Source organism: Triticum aestivum, chromosome 1B, assembly GCF_018294505.1.
Source record: "Triticum aestivum cultivar Chinese Spring chromosome 1B, IWGSC CS RefSeq v2.1, whole genome shotgun sequence".
In the NCBI taxonomy this organism is placed as follows: Eukaryota; Viridiplantae; Streptophyta; class Magnoliopsida; order Poales; family Poaceae; genus Triticum; species Triticum aestivum.
Window position 1 is genome coordinate 521,461,154 of NC_057795.1, and position 18,004 is coordinate 521,479,157.

General features: G+C 44.0%; 2 protein-coding genes across 3 annotated transcripts; one reads left to right on the forward strand and one right to left on the reverse strand.

The window, feature by feature from the left end:
* The first annotated feature begins 2,357 nt into the window (after window positions 1-2,357).
* LOC123093711 (metal tolerance protein 5) lies at window positions 2,358-6,106 on the forward strand. 2 transcript variants are annotated; one of them, XM_044515737.1, is made up of 7 exons: window positions 2,358-2,898; window positions 3,295-3,414; window positions 3,684-3,805; window positions 3,906-4,151; window positions 4,709-4,792; window positions 5,089-5,322; window positions 5,498-6,106. In XM_044515737.1, exons 1-7 carry the CDS (start codon window positions 2,703-2,705, stop codon window positions 5,846-5,848), a joined length of 1,353 nt encoding a protein of 450 aa, XP_044371672.1. In that variant the 5' UTR covers window positions 2,358-2,702; the 3' UTR covers window positions 5,849-6,106. The 2 variants fall into 2 exon arrangements, with proteins under 2 accessions (XP_044371672.1, XP_044371665.1); XM_044515730.1 differs by lacking the exon at window positions 3,295-3,414 and having other exon boundaries at window positions 2,370-2,898; window positions 3,690-3,805.
* A 3,210-nt stretch (window positions 6,107-9,316) lies between these two features.
* Window positions 9,317-10,472, reverse strand: LOC123093726 (uncharacterized). The gene is made up of 3 exons (XM_044515748.1): window positions 10,358-10,472; window positions 10,119-10,224; window positions 9,317-9,756 (listed from the first exon to the last, which is right to left on the reverse strand). Exons 1-3 carry the CDS (start codon window positions 10,391-10,393, stop codon window positions 9,602-9,604), a joined length of 297 nt encoding a protein of 98 aa, XP_044371683.1. The 5' UTR covers window positions 10,394-10,472; the 3' UTR covers window positions 9,317-9,601.
* Window positions 10,473-18,004: the final 7,532 nt, after the last annotated feature.

An 18,004-nucleotide genomic window follows, 5' to 3' on the forward strand; every position in this document is an offset into this window, starting at 1 on the left:
AGTGAGTGCGTGCTGGTGGGTGTCATGTGAGAGTTTATGCGTGCTGGCGTGTGCGCGTCACCGGCGATCCTCGCTGTGCCGCACCTCCCCGGCCTCCTGCACTGCGGCGCCGCAAGCTCCACGTCGACCTTCTTCTTCTGTTTCTTGGCGCGCGCCAACTGCTCGACGAAATGCTCAGCTGACCTGAAAGATGGGAAGGAAGAAGATTGCCAGGTTGGCAATGCCGGGTCAAAACCACCGCCAACTAAGCACCAAAACTACTTTTGTTGAGTCAAGGGACCAAACTAATCCGGTTTTCAAAGTTGAGGGACATGTCTATCGGTTTTAGAGTTGAGGGACCATTTTTATACCTTCAAGAGGGTTCAGGGATGAAAAATATATTTATCCCTTTAGTTTAAACTAAATAAGAGTTCAGAATTCTTGGGAAAGCTCGTGTGCGTTAATCCTTATTAGTTGGGTCAGTTATACTAATAGTACTAGTATAAATAGGCATAATACGGCTTTGTAAAAGGTCAGTTTATATTTTATGAAATAGACAGATATGTTTTGAGGGTAGACACCCGTATCAAGTTTTTGAGGTAGCTTTAGAATACCTCTTTGTTGCGATTTCTGCGAGGAAATTGTTTTGCGCGTGAGGTGCCGTTGTTCGGATTGTTTCTCTCGTGCTGAGCCGCAAGGTTTAAACCCTCTAATTCGTGTACATCACGTGCGCGGGTGAGAGGCTATTGTTGTTAGAGGTGGAGTATCGTGAAGGATCGGGCCGCAACAACAGGTCGGATCTCACCATTGAGGTTCGGTCGATATCAGGTGGTATTCAGTGCATCAGATTGTTCACGACACTATGAAGAAGATGACGAGCGCATCGTTATTCAGTAAGTTAAGCTATGAATTTCAGTTGAAGGAGGAAGGCCGTTGGATTAGGCTTTTTCACACCCATGTGATGGTGAGAGAGAGATCATGTGCCATGACCATCGATCACATGAATTTGATCAACATACATGTGCATGAGTTTGCTTCAGATTTAAAAGGAATACATCACGTTGGTTATTTCTTTGGGAGACTACGGCCACCGGACCAATCAAGCATTGGACGCAGCAAGAAATTTCTCACGTTGAAGCGATGGTGTTTAAAGGAATCAGGATGGGGGGCACCAGCTAGCAAAACCAAATTAACTAGCGTTCAAGTAGGAGATATAAACTTTATTTTTAGCAGGTCTTTTTGGTGCATGCCAAGATGTAAAAGGCAATTTAGTTTAAACCAAATAAGAGTCCAGAATTCTTGGGAAAGCTCGTGTCGTTAATCCTTGTTAGTTGGGTCAGTTATACTAATAGTACTAGTATAAATAGGCATAGTACGGCTTTGTAAAAGGTCAGGTTATATTTTATGAAATAGACAGATATGTTTTCGAGGGTAGATACCCGTATCAAGTTTTTAAGGTAGCTTTAGAAAACCTCTTTGTATCGATTTCTGCGAGGAAATTGTTTTGCGTGTGAGGTGCCGTTGTTCGGATTGTTTCTTTCGTGCTGAGCCGCAAGGTTCAAACCCTCTAATTCGTGTACATCACGTGCGCGTGCGAGAGGCTATTGCTGCTAGAGGTGGAGTACCATGAAAGATCGGACCGCAACAACAGGCCGGATCTCACCATTAAGGTTCGGTCGATATCATTTGCTCATGGATACATAGCAATGGACTCAAGGGATACAAGGTAGCTCACCAAAAATCTACAGGAAACATCAAGGGGCGGTGCAGGCTTTGCATGAACAAGCTCATTGCGCACATACCATATTCGTCATAGGAGCATTATAAGTCTGACTCTCATGGACTCTTCTAGGCGGCAGACTAATTGGATGAACCATTCCTCGCGCGAGGGGAGGACTTTGGTTACATCCGCAGGTCCCATTCGCAGGCCAATGCTTGTCAAAGCCGTAGAGCATTTATACATGTACAGGAAGTGTGAAATGTGTCCTCATCAGCAGTACCACAAACCGGGCAGGTTCCCACAACCTCTAAATTGACTTGACCAGATAGCATTCCATCCAAGTGACTGAATTGACCAAACATCTCCTTGGTGTTTGCCTCGTAGTAGCACCAAAGCGAAGTGCCCTAAAAGAAAGTATTAAAGCGCAGTTCGATTCCATTTTGCAAGTTCCGGAAATACGAGTTGTCTGTTTCAACCAGTTTCTTGACGAATCTGCATCCATTCCTCCTTGGAGCATGATATCAAGGAGGAGCACTTGTCTCTGGTATGTCTCACCAAGGCGTAGTTAATTTTCGTTGAGTGTGTGCCTCGAATTTCCACACTCCTCTCCGAATTATTCGGCCACTGCTTCCATTTTTGGGAGAAGGAGCATCCGATTCCTTCGATTGAACACGCGACTTGTGGCCCGACTGCTCTCCCTGGAGTCCGGCCGGGACGGTCCAAAACTGCAAGGGCCCGCAACCAGGCCCCTGGGCCTCCGCCGGATCAAAAATCCCGTCAAATCACCGCCGTCCAGCGTGCCCTGCCGCTTTCCTCCCTTACCACGGCGGCGGCTCCGGCGGCGCCCGTTTCTTCCTCGCAACTCGCAGCCGTCGCCGAACTTGTGTTCTACTCCGCTCCGATCCCACCTCCGAGGCGCGGCTCGTAGTGCAATCTCGCTTTGCGTACGCTTGAGAGGGGTCCGTCGCCGTCTCGTGGGCTGCGGTGCGATAGGCCGGAGGGAATGGCGGCGGGAGGTAGCGGGGAGCAGGGCGAGGAGCTCTTCCTCCTCCGCTCGGCCGAGGAAGGGGAAGGGGACGGGGACGGGTTGTGCGTGGGGGAGCGCCCCTGGCGGCTCAACTTCGACGGCTTCCGGCGCCAGGGGCCGCAGCAGGAGAATCCGCCGTCGCGCGGCCTCCAGGACTGCCTCGGCGTGCTAGGTCTGCCTCGTCCGTCTCTTTCAAGTCATGCCTGATACTCTATCTGGGTGTCTCTGCTCTGTGACTTGGTTTGATCTGGACCTCTCTGTTTCGCCTTTAACTGAATCAGTTCAGGACTTGGCGACTTGTCCTATCCTCTAAATTTGTTTTGGTAACTTCCCTCCGTATCCTAAATATTTGTCTTCTAAAGATTCGAACGAGTGACTACAGTACGGTAAGCCAAATGAGTAAATCTACACTCTAAAATATGTCTTAATTAACATCCATATGTGGTAGTCCATTTAAAATCCTAAAAAGACAAATATTTAGGAACGGAGGGAGTAATTAGCTGAACTGCAGGGTATCAATACTAAATTAGTACAGTCCATTCATGTATAAAATAATTAAAATAATCAGGGAATGGGGTATGCATGTTTGTACTTATATGGATGTGGGCATGTGGCATCATGGTTCTGTTTGAAATGATTGTGTGGCTTATACTACAACTGGTTATTGCAAATTTAATTCTTATTGGAGTAACAGATAGATGATGAGTATTGCACTGCCTATATGAGTGAAAGGGAACTTCTGTTCATATATATTGTCTAATTTGCAAATGGGGGTGGAAATTATCATCTCAGAATTCAAAGTATTCATTCTTCATGCCAGTGTCGACTTCTCTATCGAATTATTCTTAGGAACTTAGAATATATATTTGTTATGGATTTCTGTGGACTCAATATTGCCTAATTGTATGAACCTTATTGTTGGAATCTGATATCCAAACTTGCAATGCCTAATTATTTTCACAGCTCAAGGGCCTGGAGATGTTGTGGCTGAATACTACCAACAACAGTTGGAGATGTTGGAAGGTTTCGATGAAATGGATACACTGACAGACCGTGGTTGCCTTCCTGGGATATCCAAGGTTTGTAACATGAAATAAAACTTCTTTGCAGATTCATTTACAGAACTTTTATATCAAACTGAAGCAATGCCTTTATCCCTGCGTTTTATCCTACATGCAGGAAGAACGTGAGAAAATTGCCCAAAGTGAGACATTAGCCATCAGATTATCTAACATAGCGAACATGGTTCTTTTTGCTGCAAAAGTTTATGCCTCAATAAGGAGTGGCTCCCTAGCTATTATTGCTTCAACACTGGACTCTCTACTTGACTTGTTGTCCGGGTTTATTTTGTGGTTTACTGCCTTTTCAATGCAAACACCAAACCCATACAGGTACCCAATTGGTAAAAGGCGCATGCAACCTTTGGTGAGTTTTCATTTGGCCTGTTTGTTCATACGTTTATTGATCCATTTGATTTTCGTATAATCAATACATTTTCCTTTACTCCTGGTTTTCAATATTCCTTCAGTAGTTTCACAAAAATAGTGCACAAGTCAATATTAATTCAAATAGACAAATTAAATTAGCACCCAAAAGACGATGAGCATTACTCAACTGAGCCTTGAGTACAAAATTTGTAGAAGTAACTGTGACCTCTTTTTTCTCCTCATGGACTGAAATTTATGCTCTATAATGCTCATTTATCCTGTTATGTGAACCAAGCAACTTCAAATGGCGATTATATGACATACAGTGCCAAAAATGGGCACCCCTGCGAAGTATTCGTATGCTTAATCCTTGGAACTCCAGACAGAACAATATTGGGTAGCAGTAGCACTATCCATCAATCATGACTACAATTACAAATCAATCAGACTTCATGACCTTAAATTTTTTCCTCTTGTATTGTTCCTCCATAGAGTGATTGCTATTTTTGTTATTTCTTTGTTCTTGTTGATAACTTACCACTATCTGTTATGTAGGGAATACTTGTTTTTGCTTCTGTTATGGCAACACTTGGTCTTCAAATTATCCTCGAATCCACACGGTCATTGGTATCATCGAATGTAAGTCCTTCTCTTCTCATGTTTCCTGTTTTGCGCGTTTCTCTGCTCTACGTTTGGCTGATTATTGCACATGGTTAAGTACTTGCATTGGAGTTAGCTGTTTATTCTTTATAGCCTTGTAACCAGAATCACTGAATCACACCCTTGGAACTAATACCGCAACTTACACAGTAAATCAACTAATCTTAGAGTAGATAATCATGCTGCAAAGTAGCTCAAAGCAAATGAGAAAATTGATTAATTGTAATCCAGCGCAATGACAATCAGTGCCTAATTTTGTTTATGCTGTACTTCAGGGAGCTGAATTCCGCTTGACAAAAGAACAGGAAATGTGGGTTGTGAATATTATGCTGGCAGTGACGCTGGTGAAGCTTCTGCTGGTTATATATTGTCGCTCATTCACCAACGAAATTGTGAAGGCATATGCACAGGATCACTTTTTTGATGTCATCACCAACATTATTGGGCTTGTGGCTGCACTTCTTGCTAACTATTTTGAAGGCTGGATCGACCCAGTTGGTGCCATCATTGTAAGTGCAAACACGCCATTTCCGTTTGTCTTGTGTCAACTATAAAGCATTTTAGTATTCGAGTCCCCTATCAGTTCGGCTGCCCTGTTCTGCATTTATCTGAATTGTAGAACAGTAGCTGTAATATATAGTAGTAAGTATTCTGAAAGCATTTTCTCTCTCTTCTGCTTTGCAGCTAGCGATCTACACAATCAGGACATGGTCCATGACGGTGCTGGAGAACGTGCACTCCCTGGTCGGCCAGTCGGCCTCGCCGGAGTTCCTCCAGAAGCTCACCTACCTGTGCTGGAACCACCACAAGGCCGTCAGGCACATCGACACGGTGCGGGCGTACACCTTCGGCTCCCACTACTTTGTTGAGGTCGACATCGTCCTGCCGTGCGACATGCCCCTGCAGGAGGCGCACGACATCGGCGAGGCCCTGCAGGAGAAGCTGGAGAGCCTCCCCGAGATCGAGCGCGCCTTCGTCCACCTCGACTACGAGTTCACCCACCAGCCCGAGCACGCCCGGTCCTACGACACATAGCACAGCCTGAAGTCCTGAACCCCGGTGGCGGTGTTGTTCGTGGAACTTCAGAGACTGATAGCCTGAGCTGAAGCTGTTGAAGTCGGCACAGTTTCAGAAATCTGGGTGTCGAACCTGTTGTCACTTGCAGATTCAGTTGTGCAGTTTGTTTTTTTAGTGTATTCTTTGCTGTTTTGACCATATCTCGCTGGAAGAAAAGCATATGGTCTCCTTGTCACGACTGATCAGTCATGAGGCCAGGAGTGTGACCTGTCTAAACCCTCCATGCGGCCTGCGTTGCCATTAATGCACTGGCTAGGAGTAGCAGAGTAGCACTGTAGCCAGAACGAGACCAGTGGCGTCGCGCTCACAGGAATCTTGGTGCACGCCTCGTATAACGAGGCGTACGCCGTAGACGTCCAGCTCGGCCCACGCCCTGCCAGGAAAGAAAGTGAAACGACCACTGGAACAGGCCAAGGAAAGCGGGCAGCAGTATCCATCGACATTCTTTCCCAATCCTGTACGCTTACGTGGACTAGCGATTTTATAGGATCCACATGAACAGTTAATCTCCAGTCTATATAAAAGTATCAACATCTGCAACACCAAAATTTTGCTTCATTTGATTAGTTATATGACATATTTTCACATTATATATGTTATTAATATTGTACTATGTAGTAGATCATAACAAAAATTTCTGTGTATTTACCCCGCAAAAGAAAAATCTGTGTATTTGGCCAAACTTAAAAAAGTTTTGACTTAGGACAATCATATAACTTCGATTATTTTGGAACAGGAGGGACCACGTTTTCTCTGAAAAAATGGAAGTACGTTGTAGACACTGATACTCTTTTCAAAATGTAATTTTGACCATTAATTTCGTATAATAATAAACTATTACTATAACATAATAAAATTGTTATATCACACAATTGTTTGTGATACAAAAATAAGAGTGCCCAAAGATGTAAAGGTTTCTTCTCACCCTTTTACATACATTGCATAAAAGTAAACTTTTAGGATAACATTTATCAAGAATTAGGCATAAAATTAGTGAAATATCCTAGGCAGTATTACTAGCATGTGTGCTTTATAGACTCTGTGTCGATTGCTCATTGGTCATGCCTTAACTAGACATGTGTTCCATCCAGATCAAGCTCCATAGATAGCATCGACGGAAATCCATACAAGCATTATCATAAAGTACAGTACACAAAGACTTTTCTTCTTCTTCTTTTGACGATGTGGACGTGAGGTGAAATTTTACTTGGAAGTCACGAACATTATCACATATGACTATTTATATGATGGAGACCTGAAAATGAAAACATAACTGAAAAACATGACAATATTTGAATATCAGATGTAAGTTCAAGAACAATTCATGAAAAACAAATTTTAAAACTAAGAAAAAAAACAGAAAATTTATGGGAAATAGTTTTACAAAAATTAGAAATACTTAATATTTCGTAGTAAAAATGTACTAGAATAACCATTCAAAATATTTAAAATAGATAATGGAAGCAATATGGGGAAAAATAATTAAAAAATTAAAAACCGGAAAAGGTGACAAAAATAAAACAAAATCTAAATTTTTTCAAATTCATTCTTTAAATGTCTTACTATTATGCATTAATGAAGTCTCATAATATTTCATATCTTTACTAAAATACTATATTACATTATCCTATATTTTTTCTACATAACCCACATATTTTCTAATAACGTTTCAACGAAAATATGACACTTTTGTTCATATCAGATAATGCCTCAAAAAATATTATAAAATAAAAAACATTAGAAAAACTATGATTTTTTTATGGAAAATGAAATTTCTAGAACAACCATATAAGTTTTATTAGAAATTTCTAAAAATATTGGTGATATAACATAAAGTTTATATGAAACAGTAATATGATAAAGAGAATCAGATTTTAAATGGTTTTTTAAATACAATGCAATCTGCTTTCTCTAGTTAAGTATCTTATTATTATGCATTGTACCAAAAAAATTAACAATTTACGAAAATATCCTATTGTTCTTTCTCCATTTACCTAAAGTCTCCTAATAAGTTTTTAACCAAGCAATGGCCCTAATGTATATAAGTTCAAGAAAAAAATCACTATGACGTATTTATAAACTACAAAATGTTGCAAGACAAACATGGGAAACATTTAGAAGAATAACTGGATAAATTATAAATTTGGAATTTGGATAAAATGCTACAAATATCTAGAAATTTTTTTTAAAAAAAAAACAAATTCTTAGAAATGTATTGTTTTTAACTTCACTGAATTCCTGGGTTACATATTTCTCATTGTTATGCATTAGTAAAGTTCCAAATATTTTAAATATTATGTTAATTTGTGATATATTTCCCCCAATTACCCACATAATTCTTATAACTTTTGAACAAAGCCATGTCCTTTGTGTTTATATCATATTTTAGTACAAGATTAGTTCACTAAAAGCATATTTTAACAGAAAGAAATATTTGAAAGCAAATATAACATAATTGTTTATAGAAAACTAAAAGACATTAAAATATTTTCCATTAAATATTTAGAAGAACAGAGTCAAAATATAAACTAGAATTTTTACGTAAATAACATGAATTTTCTGAAAATCAAGGTTATTCGAAAAAAAACCTTCCCTAAAATGGAAATAAGAATATATAATATATTTTTGAACTATAATAGATTCCTTAGCTAAACATTTCTTGGTGTTATGCATTTTTAAAGTCACAAATATGTATTAGCATTACTAAAAGTAAAATTTTAACTTGCCAAACGTGTGAAAGCTGCCTTGCAACTATTTTCATTGGAGCAAGGGATGGAATCTTTGATATCTTTGTCACTAGAGAGACCAATAATGTTCGATAGTGGAGTTTACGAAGCAAACTTGGATTTTGGAATAGTCGAGATATACACAATCATATGAGACCTGAGGCATACACAATCCAAAATTTCATCTTACCTTTTTTTTGTATTAATTTGTTAAACATGGGAATATTTGTTTTGCTTGACTAATTTTCTCATGAACTAGTAGCTATTTTCAGTAATATATAAGGTTATATATTTATATTAGAGGAATGTCCTGTTAGATATCCAATTTATTTAAACTAACAACAATGCATGAAGTAGCGATAACTCTGGTTAGGGCATAAACAAGTGTGAGGCACACCTTCTAAGTTCTAACTCATTGTCATATCACATTTGCTTAACTCATTATCATGTCAGACGGAGAACGTATGTTAACTGTGCACGAAGATTCAGTGCAAATGTTTGTGTGCATGCTCTCGCCTTTTTCATTTCTTACTCTGAATTAAGTTTAGAATAACTTTTTTTTAATTTTTTTCGTAACATGATAGTAACATTTTTTTTATATGATCGGCGTGTAGACACCACCACACGCATATACACTTACTCACTGCCACGTGGTCGCTAAAGGATGAGCAGTGATAAGATTAGAGCTAGAGCTAGCACCTGAAGACCCAGGGCCGTACGTAGGGTCCTCTTGAATATTCCATGCAGTGATTTGTATATGTACACGTCCACACAAACACTAAAATGCTTGCTTGCCAGTCCTTGTAGTCGATCGTACTGCATGCATGCATGGTTTCAAGCTACTGGTCTGTTATGAGATAGGTGCAATTAATAAATTCGATCCTCCTAGACATAATGGATCCAATTAACGGAAGACATGCTATTCATACAATTAATTAGCTAGAGGTGATGCATGCGCATGAGCTTGGACATAAGCAGCAGCCTTCTAGCCCTCATCGTCGTCGGAGGTCTTGGAGGCAGCCGCGTCGGAGAGCATCTTCTGGATCCGCTCCATCGTCGCCGCCTCGATGTTCCGCTCCACGCGGTCCCTGTTGTAAGACTCGAAGAACTCCTTGTTCTCCTTCTCCAGCTCTTTCCACACTGCCAGTAAGGTCCATTTTAGTGATCACACCTCTCTTACATCGTCTTACATATATTCACATGAAATGACATAAGAAGTGGAGCACTATTCTAGCTAGCTAGTGTAATCTACCCGCCGGCAAAAGATTGTGCAGACAGTTAATAAACGTGGTCTGCGAAGAATCAAGTCAATTTGAGCTGAAGCTGCTAGCATGCAGATATTTCCTTTTATGCGTCTAAATATGATAGCATCATAGCATGAAGACCTAATTAGTCAGGACGTATGTGCTTTGCCCAAACGGCTGGGGCAAAACCCCTTTGTCGAAAAATACACCCCATACTATATGCTTTCGCGGTACTTGCATGCAGTAAGGAAGATATACCAGTGGCAGTGACGACCGGGTTGATCTTGGCATGCTTCTCCAGGGCCTCCATGCACCCCTCCTTGTTGAGGTTGAAGCAAATGCACTTCTCTATCAGATGGTGCACCTGGAATCAATCAATTAATGGCAACGCACAAAGATTCTAATTACAACCTAGCTAGGTAGCATCACCTGATGGACATCCATGCACATCCGATCTATGGGCGCTTATAGAAATAATAAACGCTAGCTACACATACCATTCTGATGTAGGAAGCCGAGGATGAGTCGCCCATGGTGGATGAACTTGGAAGGCAGGTGCCGTGCTGACGCCAAGTAGAACCAACGGGATAGACTGATAGAGTGGTGGTAGCTGTGGGCGCAACGAAGGCTGGCGATGAGGTAGAAATAGGGGAGGCGGGGGAGGGGGACGTGGAAGGGTTGGCACGTGGGCGCCGCCTCCCCATTGGCGGAGAGGTGGACGGGCAGATTTTTCCGGGCCCGCGCCTCGCTCTCGCCTGCTCTTCTGTGGCTGGAGAGTGTGGGCGAATGGCGCCGATCGGCCGGGCGACCCCGGCCGGCTATGGCGCTGAAACTTCACCGTTTCCTCCTTGGCTTCTAGCCTGCAGCTCCTGTGCTCGTGGCCTTTTTACTTGGATAGAAATTAACGGCTTGTAGTATGTCATTTCTTCCTCTCTTTTCTCTCTCTCAAAACTGTGAAAAATTCAGGTTTGACAGGGCTCGTCATCCGCGTTCCATCGTGTCTATTAGGCCTACGTGTGCTTCTAAAGGGAAGGAGCTGAGTTGACTTCCGAGACAACACAAAGGTCCGACGTATGGTGCTAATGAACTTCGACGTGCCACTGCCGACACACGCCCCATGTTACTTACTTTGACTCAATTTGGTCAGACTTAAGTTCTTTTTCTTTTCCTTCTTGTGAGGAGACCCGAGTTCTTTCCTCACCAGAAAAAAAGACCTTAATCATCCACTCCTTCCGTCTGAAAATACTTGTCATCAAAATGGATAAAAGGGGATGTATCTAGACGTACTTTAGTTCTAGGTACATCTTTTTTTATCCACTTTCTTCCTTGGCGTCTAGCCTGCGGCTCCTGTGCTCCTGGTCTTTTTACTTGGATAGAAATTAACGGCTGGCATATGTCATTTCTTCCTTTTTTTCTCTCTCTCTCTCAAAACAGGGCTCCTTGTCTACCTTTCATCGTGTCTATTAGGCCTACGTGTGTTTCTAAAGGGAAGGAGCTCAGTTGATTTCCGAGACAACACAAAGGTCGACGTATGGTGCTAATGAACTTCGATATGCCACTGCCGACACACGCCCCATGTTACTTACTTTGACTCAATTTGGTTCAGACTCAAGTTCTTTTTCATTTCTTTTTTGTGAGGAGACCTGAGTTCTTTTCTCACCAGAAAAAAAAAGACCTTAATCATCTATGTATTCCAATAGTGCTTTTGTTGGACTCTACCGTGAAAATTTCCTTTCTAGCAACCGGTAGGAGCGAGGAGCTCCGCATTTTCATTGAATAGTTGAATCGGGCCTTTCTTGGTCGTTTGAAAAAAGGAGCCCCACATTTTCATTACTAAGAAATTAGGCGAAAACTAGATAAAAATCATATGCCACAAGTACAAACCAAGCAAACTATGACAAAAGGAAAAAAAATTGGCCAAAAAGGCACAAACATATTAGTAGACAAAAACGCACCGCCAATACATATAGACAACATAAACAAGAACTAAGTCACGCACTCTGCCGCAAGCGGACTCATGTGCATCAACTCTCACCGAACAAGACGCAAAAACAACCCCTACATACATAGCTATGTCTAGCATTGACCCCAGTTAGTCCTGGCCATGGGAAGCCCAGCCCAGCCGGCCCGGCCCGGCCCGGCCCCCGGGCCGGGCTTGGGCCTAGTTTTTTAGCCCGAAGGCTGGGCCGGGCCGGACCCGGGCCCGTCATTTTTGCAGTTTTCTGAAGGCCGGGCCAGGCCGGCCCGAAGCCCGATGGGCTTTTAGGTGTTCGGGCCGGGCTCGGGCCCAAAAACACAAGCCTGATGGCCGGGCCGGGCCTGGGTTTTTAGTGTCGGGCTTGGCTAGGCCCAGCCCGAAGCCCGGCCCGGCCGGAGGTTTGGCCAGGTATAACCCCAGCCATGAGGAGAAGAGAAGACACGGTCGATCAAGAGAAGCACCCTAGGTACACCACTTGCAAAACATAAGGGATGCAAAATCCCAACTCACCTTGCACCACTGATGAAGTACCCATAGCAACGGCATGACACTGTGCCCCCTACCAAGCAGGCTAGATTGGGCATGGCCCGTGCCACATAGCAAAAGAGAATCCTGATACCTACAACCGATTAGAAGTCGCACCATCACACAACAACCGTGCACCGCACCACAACTGCCCCATGGAAAAATAAAAAGAAGGTGGGATAAGCTGATCTAGGTCTTTCAAGGTGGGATGAAGATGGATATTTGCTTCTTCTTGTTACTATGAGATATACAATTAAGCTGTTTCATGTACATTCTAGAGAGAGGAGAATTAAAGCAGACAAGTCCCATGATAGTTAGCACGGAGTAGTACTGATCTTATTAAAGTTTTCTTCTACTCCCTCTGTTCCTAAATATAAGACATTTTAGAGATTCCAATATAAACTGCATATGGAGCAAATAGTAAATCTATACTCTAAAATATGTCTATATACATCCGTATGTAGCCCGTATTGAAATCCCTAAATGATCTTATATTTAGAAATGGAGGAAGTAGTCTGTATGTATTCTCCAGGTGCATATTTGGTACTCATCTGACCCTTTTTAGCTCATCACTTTTTAAAGTTTAAATTCATTGGTCGAACCAAGGGCCGGAGGGTGACAGAATTGCATTGTAAAGACCACACCCTTTTTCCGATAGAGATCATAAAGAGAGTGCATGATTAGATGTTGCGTGGTTGCAGACCACAAGCGTACTACAGATTCGGACGCCGCAGAAGAACCGACATAGCTATCTCCCGAAGGAGAACATGGCCCACCGCGCAGTGACCAAAGATCAAGTCCCATATCGCGTGGTGGCCCACCTAACCAAAATGTAGCCAACCGCTGGCCAGAAACAGATCCCGGATCTATGGAAGACCCCAGGAACGGACGTACGTACTCGGGGAGAATTAAGGAGATGGCAAAAAAAGAGAAAAACGAAGAATGCGGAAGAAGAAGAAAATATACGACCTAAAATGTTCACTCCTAGCTAGCTAGCCAAGTCCAATGATGGATCCACGATTATTCTACGATCTATACTAGTACAAGTGTGCAACGATCTGCGTGATGCGGTAGAGTGGCAATGCATTGCCTGTCCTCGTCGGGCAGGCGTTAATTGCACCAGATACAAAAGGCCTTAAATGCACTGAGGTTGACCATGAACAGCCCGTGGATAACGTCCGGGCATGCATGAGCTCGTAGGAAGGCGCAACGACCATGGATGGGATGGGATGCATGGTGCATCAGGCAATTGAATCAAGCTCAGCCTTGTAAATAGTTCCTCTCATATGTGTCCCCTAACCCTAGGAGCCTAGGGTAAAATCTCCCCTCTCTAGGTTTCATCGGCGAGCCTGTGGATTTGTCTCCCCCCTGCCTGCCGCTTCGATGGCCGGTGGCGGGGAGGGGAATCTTGTCCAGTACCTCGCTCTGGTTAATAACTCAGTTAGAGTTTTTTAGTCCTTGCAGGTGCGGCACTAGGGCGGATGGCGGCACTTCTTCTTCAAGTTTGTCTTCCGGCTCGGATCCTCCTCGAGTTTGTTCGTCTGAACATAGTCGACGGAGCTCCGGCTTAGACTCCTGTCATCTCCTTGGAATTGTGAGGTTAGGGTTTCTCTCATGTGGTGAGATTTGGTGGCAGGTGCTTCATATCTATGCAAGGTTCAACTCCGGCTCCAGGGTGCTGGCCCTTAGAGGCATGTGCATGAAGACTTCCCGGGTATTATCAACAAGGTCAAGCCGGCTCCGGTAGGGGAGCGGCGACAACGGAACGTCGTGGCGGTAGTGCTTTTCGGTGGTCTCGGAATTGATGTAATTTTTATTATGTTTGAGATGCTCTGTACGTTCGATGAACTTTTACAGTGGATATGATCCTTTTCGCAAAAAAAAATTTAAAAAAATTACCCGCTAAAAAAAGCTATCTTAAAAAATATGCCTTGTAATTAAATGTTCAACGGACTAGGTGAAAGTGAAACTACTCTGTACATTTGCAAATATTTCATTTAATTTATAAAATTATAGTACAATTTTAGAAGGACGATGGGCCTACCGTTTTCGGGTAGAAAAACGGAATAGATGAAACGAGGCGGACCGACATGGATATTCTACCTGCGTTCACGAAAGGGGGATAGGGTAATCCACACTTCCGTCAGCAGCAGGAAGTATCTCCTGATCGCTGGAGCGTGACATGGCACAAACTGATTGGCCTCCTGAATTGCATGCGGGGAGGGCAAATAATAATTGGCCTGTGACACACAGGAACAATGCAGCACGTACTACAGTCGTACCTCACGTACTGACCGCTGGCTGCTGCAAAATGGGCGCGCCTACAATTGGCCGGTTCCACTCATTCGATTCACGCCACCAATATGCATGGCCGGACCAGGAAACAATTACCACGAGCTGTACCATCTTTTGGCAAATAGTACGCGGACAGTGTTAGCCTAAGTACATGTTTAGTCAAAGCCACATAAGACCATGGAGGCGGGATCAATGTCAAGTTCGTAACAACTCTGCCGGGGATACTAGAAGACAGTGGCAAAATTTGCAAGACAAAGTGAATCAGATGTAGTTGAGTGGAGGAGTGCTAATTTGTGCAGTCGGTTGTCTTCTTTCCCAATATCCTATCAGAAACAGGTGTTTAGTGGAGGAGCAACAGTGTGCTGGACAATTTGGAACACTCACAATGTTGCTCCGCTTCAGGCAGAAGTTTCATGAAGATCCTGCAACGGTTGTGTTTAATCTATCTGGTCACATTTGGCATTTCATCCCGGACAATGTTGTAGAAGGAACAAAGAGCGAAGAAGTTTCAAAGAGTGCGCAGAGATGCATGGTCAAACTGATGATCCCGGAGGCTCCGTCGAAGAGAAGGATCATGGGGCGATGATTCCCCTAGGGTGGCCTTTCAGCATTATATGCTTGTTCTGTGGTTGATAATGCTCCCCTAATGCACTTTTGTTTCTATGCTATCACATGCTGAGCTAGTGTTGGCTGTATTGTAGATATGCGTAGAAACTAGGAACGTATGTCACTTTACTTTCGGTTAAATTCATGCACCGGCGTTTTATCCCAAAGTCTAAACTATGGACAAGAGCATGCAAAATATAGTAGTATTTCATTAGTTGTGGCGTAAAATAATCTAGGAGTGCTTCGAATAAGGTAGGGTTAGCTAATATCGCGTGTGTTTGCTACAATCTACGACCTGATTTCCAACAAATAACAAGAGCTAGTACTAGGCCACTAGCAGCAGGCAAGAATCAGGGAATGCTCGAATGGACTTTTCACCTACTTGATACGATCGACGATACATGCATGCGCGTGATCCCCTCTGCACCTCAGCCCAGGGAATGGGATACATGAACATGCTGACGCGTGAGATCGATCTCGTATTCTCATCGTCTACCTGATCCTATCCGATCCGTGGTATCCACCGTCCCCGAGCACGACGCATTGTGGATCACAAGTCGACGATCGATTGATCGATCGACGCCGCGGCTTGCTAGCTCCGAGGGATCGGCCGGCGCGCGCCAGACAAGGGACCTGAGGACATGCAGGAGTCCGGCCAAGAGCTAGCTACCTAGATTGTTTCGCTAAAGCTAGTGTACGTGTAGCGCGGTGACATCCCGGCCACACGTCGGAGGCAAGATTATTCCACCCGGCCGGGCCAGTGGCGCTATGGTAGCAGCGCGTATCTAGCGGCACGCGCGCGTGCGTGGTGCAGTGTACCTATACAATAGGCTATACCTCTTTTTTTTTTTGCGGAAACAATAGGCTATATCTCACCTCTCGTATTGGGAGCTTGTCGTTAACCGGTGGTGGCACAAGGAATTGGACACGGATCCTCTGACGTAGCCAACCCTGACTTTCACTGCCTTTCGATCATTGACAGGTGGGCCCGCGTTTAGTGGGACCCATGCGTCAGTCTCTCAATGGCAGGACAACCCACGTCAGGGGATCCTCGTCCCAAGGAATTAGGGTTATTGCTCCTCGTTGAAACACCTCTAAGATTATTCGTACATGCAGGTACATTCTCTGAATCCAAGATTCAATAAATTATGAAGTAACTCTCACAACTAAGAATTATAATATTTTTTTCCGAAGAATCTTCTCCGCAACATCAATCTTTGCATGATGGAATACTTTAGCTTGGATTGGAGCATCACTACTGTTACTTGTTCACGTGCACGACTTGATTACCAATAAAGATTTCTGTAATCCCCTTGAGTTGCCCATTCAAAAAGATTTCAACTCTACAAAAAATCAAACCACTAGCATAAAATCTCATTAGATCCGAATAATCGGCTCTATGAAGACATAGGCTTCTCTTTCTCCACGGCACCGCAACAAAAAATTGGAGTAATTATTCAAAAAAGACTTGATGACTGCTAGATGTTGACGAAGACTATAATTTCGAATATCAGAGGTCCCCCACCTCCTAACGCTAAAACATCTAAAGACGATGGGACAAAAAAATCCTTACGACGACTGCTAGAATTCTTTTGCTTTCGCCTCCTTGCGACAGCGGGTTTCCTTTCTCCTCTTGTGCATAGCGTCGTGGATCAACTTGTGTATGTAGTTTAGGATAGGCATATATGCGGTGATCAATCTCCAAATCATTCAAATTATAGGTTGAGTATATAAGCAATTTTTCAATTTAGTTAATCCAAAAATAAATCATGAGCATGACGTAAATGTTGGGGAACGTTGCAGAAAATTAAAAATTTTCCTACGGTTTCACCAAGATCCATCTATGAGTTCATCTAAGCAACGAGTCATGGGAGAGAGATTGCATCTACATACCACTTTGTAGATCGCGTGCGGAAGCGTTCGAGAGAACGGTGATGATGGAGTCGTACTCGCCGTGATTCAAATCACCGATGACCAAGTGCCGAACGGACAACACCTCTGCGTTCAACACACGTACGGAGCGGATGACGTCTCCTCCTTCTTGATCCAGCAAGGGGGAAGGAGAGGTTGATGACGATCCAGCAGCACAACGGCGTGGTGGTGGATGCAGCAGAACTCCGGCAGGGCTTCACCAAGCTGCTGCGGGAGGAGGACGAGGTGTAGCAGGGGAGGGAGGCACCAAGACACGAGGGTGCGGCTGCCCTCCCCCCTGCCCTCCTTTATATAGGCCCCCAGGGGGGGAGCCGGCCCTGGGAGATGCAATCTTCCAAGGGGGCGGCGGCCAGGGGGGTGGAGTGCCCCCCAAGGCAAGTGGTGCGCCCCCCCACCTAGGGTTTCCAACCCTAGGCGCAGGGGGGCCCAAGGAGGGGCGCACTAGCCCACTAGGGGCTGGTTCCCCTCCCACTTCAGCCCACGGGGCCCTCCGGGATAGGTGGCCCCACCCGGTGGACCCCCGGGACCCTTCCGGTGGTCCCGGTACAATACCGGGTGACCCCGAAACTTTCCCGATGGCCGAAACAACACTTCCTATATAGTTTTCTTTACCTCAGGACCATTCCGGAACTCCTCGTGACGTCCGGGATATCATCCGGGACTCCGAACAACATTCGGTTTGCTGCATACTCATATTCATACAACCCTAGCGTCACCGAATCTTAAGTGTGTAGACCCTACGGGTTCGGGAGACATGCAGACATGACCGAGACGGCTCTTCGGTCAATAACCAACAGCGGGATCTGGA

Excerpts from the sequence above, each read along its gene's own strand:
- LOC123093711 (XM_044515737.1), top strand. The coding sequence starts at position 2,703 with ATGGCGGCGGGAGGTAGCGGGGAGCAGGGCGAGGAGCTCTTCCTCCTC. Across the intron at positions 3,415-3,683 it reads AAATTTAATTCTTATTGGAG|TCACAGCTCAAGGGCCTGGA; the intron begins TAACAGATAGAT and ends GCCTAATTATTT. Across the intron at positions 4,793-5,088 it reads GGTCATTGGTATCATCGAAT|GGAGCTGAATTCCGCTTGAC; the intron begins GTAAGTCCTTCT and ends GCTGTACTTCAG.
- LOC123093726 (XM_044515748.1), bottom strand. The coding sequence starts at position 10,393 with ATGGGCGACTCATCCTCGGCTTCCTACATCAGAATG. Across the intron at positions 10,225-10,357 it reads CGGCTTCCTACATCAGAATG|GTGCACCATCTGATAGAGAA; the intron begins GTATGTGTAGCT and ends GATTGATTCCAG. Across the intron at positions 9,757-10,118 it reads CCCGGTCGTCACTGCCACTG|TGTGGAAAGAGCTGGAGAAG; the intron begins GTATATCTTCCT and ends CCTTACTGGCAG.